Raw genomic sequence first — 6,102 nt, 5'->3', positions numbered from 1 at the left:
GGTGCTGGTGCTGGAGCAGCACGGCAAGCTGGGGGGCTGCTGCCACACCTTCAGCGAGAGGGGCTTCGAGTTCGACACTGGTACGGCCCCCCAGGGCTGCAGGCGGGGGGTGGGGGGGGTGATGCCTCCACTTACACAAGCAGATTTTCTGCCCCAGCACCCCGGGCTCACACACCCTCCTGCTGCAGGGCTGGGTGCTGCCCTTGCTGGAACACCAGGGCTGGTAAACCCCCCAGAATCTTGCTCTGTTCCCCTGAATTTCCCCAGGATCCACCTGAGATCCTACAAAATTCCTCATAATCCATCTCAGATCCTATAAAATTTCTCATAGTCCAGCTCAAGTGCTTCAAATTTACCCATTATCCAGCTCAGACCCTACAAAATTCCTTAGAATCCAGCTCAGGTCCCATAAAACTCCCCATAATCCTGTTCAGACCCCACAAAATTCCCCATAATCCAGCTCAGATCCTACAAAATTCTTCATAATCCAGCTCAGATCTCTTCCATTTCCCCAGGATACAGCTCAGATCCTACAAAATTCCTCATAATCCAGCTCAGATCCTATAAAATGTCTCATCATTCAGCTCAGATCTTATAAAATTTCTCATCATCCAACTCAGATGCATCAAATTTCCCCAGAATCCAGCTCAGACCCTTTAAATTTTCCCAGAATCCAGCTCAGATCCTACAGATTTCCCCATTATCCAGCTCAGACACTTTAAATTTCCCCAGAATCCAGCTCAAATCCTTTCAATTTCTCCATAATCCAGCTCAGATCCTACAAAATTCCTCATAATCTAGCTCAGTTCCCATAAAACTCCCCATAATCCAGCTCAGATCCTACACAATTCCCCATAATCCAGCTCAGATCCTGCAGAATTCCCTGTCCAGGGGATCTCAGGCCAAACTCTTCCCACCAAGACAAAGTCCAGCCCCGATGTCCCTTGAGCCTGCCAGAATAAATAATTGACAGCACCAAAGAGGCTGGAAAAAGACCCAAATGTGGAATGGAATTCCCAACCCCTGCTGCAAATCCCCCCTTTTCCCTCCCACCTGGTGGATCTTTCCCAGTTTTTCCCTTTCTCCTCCCAGCAGAGCTGCTGGGGGAGGGGGTGGAGGAATCAAAGGAGGGTCCTGGTGTCCCATGAGGTGAAAAAAAAGGGGGGGGATGGGATGAAATCCTAAAAAAAAGGCGTTTTCCCAGGTATCCACTACGTGGGGGAGATGCAGGAAGGTTCCATCACCCACTTCGTGGTGGACCAGTTGACTGAGGGTCAACTGGAGTGGGTTCCTCTCCCGGCTGTCTACGACACTGTGGTCTTGGGGGATCCTGGCTCTGGTAGGACCTTCCGGATTCGTGCCGGCAAGGAGGAATATTTTCAGGCCTTGAAAGAGCAATTTCCTGGGGAGGAAAAGGCCATCGAGGAGTTCCAGCAGCTGATGAAGGTCAGAGGAGGATTTTGAGGGGGGGGGGCTGTGGGGTCATTCCTGCAATAACCATATTGGCCTCAGCCAGCCTCCAAAGTGTGGGAAAATGTACCCAAAATTTCCCCTTTCTGTCCCAAAAAGTCTGGAGTTTGAACCCTGCAGATGGTCATGTTCCCATGGGATGTGGGACACCTTGCTGGGGGGTCTGTGGTACCAGCAGCCCCACTCCTAGGGGTGGGGGAGACTTGGGATGGGGCCCCCAAAGGTGGTGGGGAGCTGGGATGTGGGGCTGGTGGTCCTGAGGGTGGTGGGCACCTGGGTCGGGGTCCCTGAGGGCGATGGGGAGGTGGGGCAGGGGGCCCAGGACGAGCAGGCACGTGTCCCCCCGCAGACCCTGCGCAGGGGGCCCACGTGGGTGGTCGCCCTGAAGATGGTCCCGCGCGCGGCGGCCGCGCTGCTCTGCCGCTCGGGGCTGCTGCCCCTGCTCAGCCCCTTCTGCCGCTTCGCCTCCCGCAGCCTGAAGGAGGTGGTGGATGGTCTCACCTCCAACCATGAGCTCTTGGCTGTCCTCAGCTACATCTTCCCCACCTATGGTAGGTAGCCATGAGGGTCTGGGATAGCGTGGAGGTGAATCATGGGGTGGTTTGAGTTGGAGGTTCCTTCAGGATCATCCAGTTCCAACCCCCTGCATGGGCAGGGACACCTCCCACCAGCCCAGGCTGCTCCCAGCCCCATCCAACCTGCCCTTCAACACTCCCATGAGTGACTCTTGCCATTCCTGCCCTGGGCAGCAGCTCAGCTGAGCACCAAATCCCTGCAGAAAAAGCAGGAAAACCCCCAGTTTGTCACTGTCAGTAAGAACCCAACTGGTAGGAATAAGAACCCAACTGATAAGAACTGAAGTGCTGGTACAGAAACTCCTCACACAGGGGAGAAAAAAAACCCCACGTGGAGCAAAGGCTCTAAAATGTAAAGTAAACTTTTATTATCCTTGAACCACAGGGCCAGGGCCTGACAACCCTTTCCATGGAGAAATTGTTCCCAAGATCCAACCTCAACCTCCCCTGGGCAACTTGAGGCCATTTCCTCTTGTCCCATCACTTGTTCCTGGGGAGCAGAGCCCGACCCCCCTGGCTCCAACCTCCTCTCAGGCAGTTGCAGAGCAGAAGGTCTCCCCTCAGCCTCCTTCTCTCCAGGCTGGACACCCCCAGCTCCCTCAGCTGCTCCTTGAACACTTCCAGGAATGAGAATCCTCAAAAACCAACTCACCCTCCACTGCCCTTTTTTTCCAGGTGTGGTCCCCTCCAAGGCCAGTTTCTCCTTGCACAGCATCCTGGTCAACCACTTCCTCCGTGGTGCCTGGTACCCCAAAGGGGGGGCGGGGGAAATCGCCTTCCACATCATTCCTGTCATCCGGAAAGCCGGAGGGGATGTGCTGGGGAAGGCGCCGGTGCAGAGGATCCTGCTGGATTCCCAAGGCAAAGCCTGTGGTGAGCACTGGGTCCCCAGGGGCAGACGTGGCTTCCTGGTTTCACACGGAAACTGACGTGTCCCCCCGACCTCTCTGTGTCTCCCCCTTCCAGGCGTGAGCGTCCGGAAAGGCCAAGACCTGGTGAACATCTTCGCTCCCATCGTCATTTCAGACGCCGGGATCTTCAACACGTACGAGCGGCTGCTCCCCAGGGAGGTGCAGGCCCAGCCCGGTAACACGGGGAGGGATGGGAGGGATGGGGGGGTCACTCACCTCCCCACGCCCCCCCGGGGCCGGGGCACAGGGCGGCTGCTGCTCGGTTGGTTCTTTGGCAGCAGCAAAACGGGGCTTGAGCGGGGGGGGAAGGGTCTCCATTGGCTGGGGAAGGGGCTTGGGGGGGAAGGGGAGGGCTGGGTGGGAACTGCTGTCCCACCCCTTGAGCACACACGGGACATTTTGAGATAAAGCTGCTTCACAGGTGGAGATGGGGGCGAGGCAGGAAGGGTGGGGTCATCCTGGGAGGAACCACCTTTCCCGAGCAGTCCTGCCCCACAATCCCAATTTTTCCCCCTTCCCTCCGTGGGGCAGAGGTCCAGGCTCAGCTCCGTCTGATGACGCACGGCGAGGGGGGCTTCACCGTCTTCGTGGGTCTCAACGGCTCCAGGGAAGAGCTGGGCTTGGAGGCCACCAACTACTTCGTGTACCAAGGGAATGACCTGGATGGAATGTAAGTTCAACACTCTGTGAAGCGTGAGGAGATGAATTCCTGGGTGGTGACTCAGCAAATGCTGTTGGTGGATCTTCAACAAGCATTCAGGTGGAGGTTTTCACCAAGACCTGCCCCACACCCTCGTGCCTCTCTGCAGAACAAAGCGCTACCTGGCTTCTTCCAGAGAAGAAGCTGCCAAGAACATCCCTCTCCTGTTTGTCACCTCCCCGTCAGCCAAGGACCCCACCTGGGAAATGAGGCACCCAGGTAAAGGCTGAAGCCCAAGAGCTGCTTGAAAGTCCTGTTGGGTTTTGGGTTGTCTGGTGGCTGCAAATGAGGAGTTTCTCCTAAAATAGCCATGGTCAAAGGTTGCTTATGGGAAGTGGTCTTCAAGATCACTGGAGGAAGGATATGGGAGTGCAAAGACCTGGGGACATCCCAATGGGGAGGGTTGTGGGAGGGAAATGTTGGCAGGAGAGTGGGCAGAGGGACAAGGGCCCCAACCCTGTCCTGCTGCAGGGCAGTCCACGCTGGCCGTCGTCACCTTCGCCAAGTACGAGTGGTTTGAGGAGTGGAAGGACAAGCAGGTCCATAAACGGGGAGATGATTACGAGGAGCTGAAAAAGACCTTTGTGGACACGATCATGCAGTCTGTCTTCAAGCTATACCCTCGCATTGAGGACAGGGTGAGGACACCTGGGGCCTGGGGGGTCGTCCAGCTCCTCTCCTGGGTCCCATCTGCCCCATCCTGCAAACGTAGCAGCTGGGTCCATGTCTGCTGGACGTGAGGTCCAGCACCTCATGCAGCCTCCTGACTACACATGGTGCCAGGATGGGGATGTTGGTCCTCCAGGACCAACCTAGGACCAAGGTGGGCCAGAAGCACCACCCAAGGGTCTGCAAGCCAACCCGTCCCAGCCCATAGCCCAAGAAAAGAGCTTTCTGGAGCACAGGACACCCCAGGCCATCTTGTTTACCCCCTGTAGACCACACTGTCCTCTTGTCCCCTCTCCCCAGATCGAGTACCTCTCCAGTGGGACGCCCCTCACCAACCAGCACTACATCGCCAGCCCCCGCGGGGAGTTCTATGGTGCCGACCACGGGCTGGCCAGGCTGCAGGCCATGGCCATGGCCACTGTGAGGGCACAGACCCCTGTGCCCAACCTCTACCTGACAGGTACTGTGGTCACCACCTTCTCAGATGAGGACAGCTCTGGGGGAGCAGGATGTGGGGGGAAAAAACCTTTGATCCCTCTATGAAATAAGGGCAGGAGCTGCTGGGTCATTGAGTCATGGGGTGGGTTGGGTTACAGGGACCTTAAATCCCATCCAGTCCCAACCCCTGCATGGGCAGGGACACCTCCCACCAGCCCAGGCTGCTCCAAGCCCCATCCAACCTGCCCTTCAACACCCCCAGGGATGGGGCAGCCACAGCTTCCCTGGGCAACCACTTCCAAGATCTCACCCTGGTACTGGAGGTACCTACTAGAGGTATCTGAAGGTACTTCAGGCACTGGAAGCTGCTCTAAGGTCTCCCTAGAGCCTTCTCTTCTCCAAGCTCAACACCCCAACTCTCCCAGCCTGTCTCCAGAGCAGAGCTGCCCCAGCCCTCCCATCATCTCTGTGGCCTCCTCTGAACTCTCTCCAACAGCTCCATGTCCTTATGTTGGGGACCCCAGAGCTGGACCCAGCCCTGCAGGGGTCTCACCAGAGTGGAGCAGAGGGGACGATCCCCTTCCTTGACCTGCTGGTCATGCTCCTTGTGACAGCCCAGGTCGCAATTGGCTTCCTGGGCTTCTGTCTCTGCCATGATGGAGCATGTTCAGGGAGCTGCGTGGTCCCAGTGGGAAGAGGAAAGGGCTGGACCTTCTCCACCTCCTGGACATGATCTTGCCCAGCGCTGAGTTACTTGAGTGGGGCAGGATGAGGCCCTTTCCCCCCTGGGAAGAAGGAAGTGGTCCAGCAGGGAAGGGTTTGGTGCCTCCAGACCACGGCTGGCACTAGGGGCGGTGAGAAGGTGGCATCCAAACCACTGAGGATGTGTGGATGGAGAGCACGAGGCAGCCCCCAGGGGACCATGGGCCACCACCACCTCCTGCTCTCTTCCAGGGCAGGATCTGTGCCTGGGGGGCTTCACGGGAGCCCTGCAAGGGGCCCTCATCTGCGCCAGCACCATCCTCAACCGCAACCTCTACCTGGACGCACTGCAGCTGAAGAGGTGCCTGAAGGCCACCAAAGCTGAGAAGAAGGACTAATGCAAGTCCTACCACCAGCCAGGACCTCCCTCTGTCCCCCCAACCCCCACATCACCCCTAATGCAAAGCTGCAGGGTTGGAGCCTTGGAAGACACCATTCCTGGTCCTGGCCCACTCACCTTGGACCTGGCCCACCTCCAGCTCACCTCCTCCCAACCCAACATCCACCACTAGCAGGGAAAAGCCCACAATGATCCATGACCATGCTCTTGAGGGCAAATCCTTTCTCCTGGTGTAGG

The 6,102-nt window shown here is 57.3% G+C and overlaps 1 protein-coding gene across 1 annotated transcript in view; it reads left to right on the top strand.

Annotated features, from left to right (window-relative positions):
- The window catches only part of RETSAT (retinol saturase (all-trans-retinol 13,14-reductase)), a 6,867-nt gene extending 1,004 nt beyond the window's left edge, over positions 1 to 5,863 (top strand). The window contains exons 2-11 of the mRNA XM_010002368.1: positions 2 to 80; positions 1,205 to 1,446; positions 1,820 to 2,021; positions 2,721 to 2,918; positions 3,012 to 3,131; positions 3,488 to 3,626; positions 3,766 to 3,875; positions 4,128 to 4,294; positions 4,626 to 4,785; positions 5,718 to 5,863. Coding sequence (XP_010000670.1) covers positions 2 to 80; positions 1,205 to 1,446; positions 1,820 to 2,021; positions 2,721 to 2,918; positions 3,012 to 3,131; positions 3,488 to 3,626; positions 3,766 to 3,875; positions 4,128 to 4,294; positions 4,626 to 4,785; positions 5,718 to 5,863 — 1,563 coding nt within the window. The remainder of the gene's footprint in view (position 1; positions 81 to 1,204; positions 1,447 to 1,819; positions 2,022 to 2,720; positions 2,919 to 3,011; positions 3,132 to 3,487; positions 3,627 to 3,765; positions 3,876 to 4,127; positions 4,295 to 4,625; positions 4,786 to 5,717) is intronic.
- The last annotated feature ends 239 nt before the right edge of the window (positions 5,864 to 6,102 follow it).

The sequence above is a fragment of the Chaetura pelagica genome, unplaced genomic scaffold (assembly GCF_000747805.2).
Source record: "Chaetura pelagica isolate M959 unplaced genomic scaffold, ChaPel_1.0 scaffold290, whole genome shotgun sequence".
In the NCBI taxonomy this organism is placed as follows: Eukaryota; Metazoa; Chordata; class Aves; order Apodiformes; family Apodidae; genus Chaetura; species Chaetura pelagica.
The sequence above is the reverse complement of the archived record's forward strand: the minus strand, read 5'-3'. Positions and strand labels throughout refer to the sequence as shown.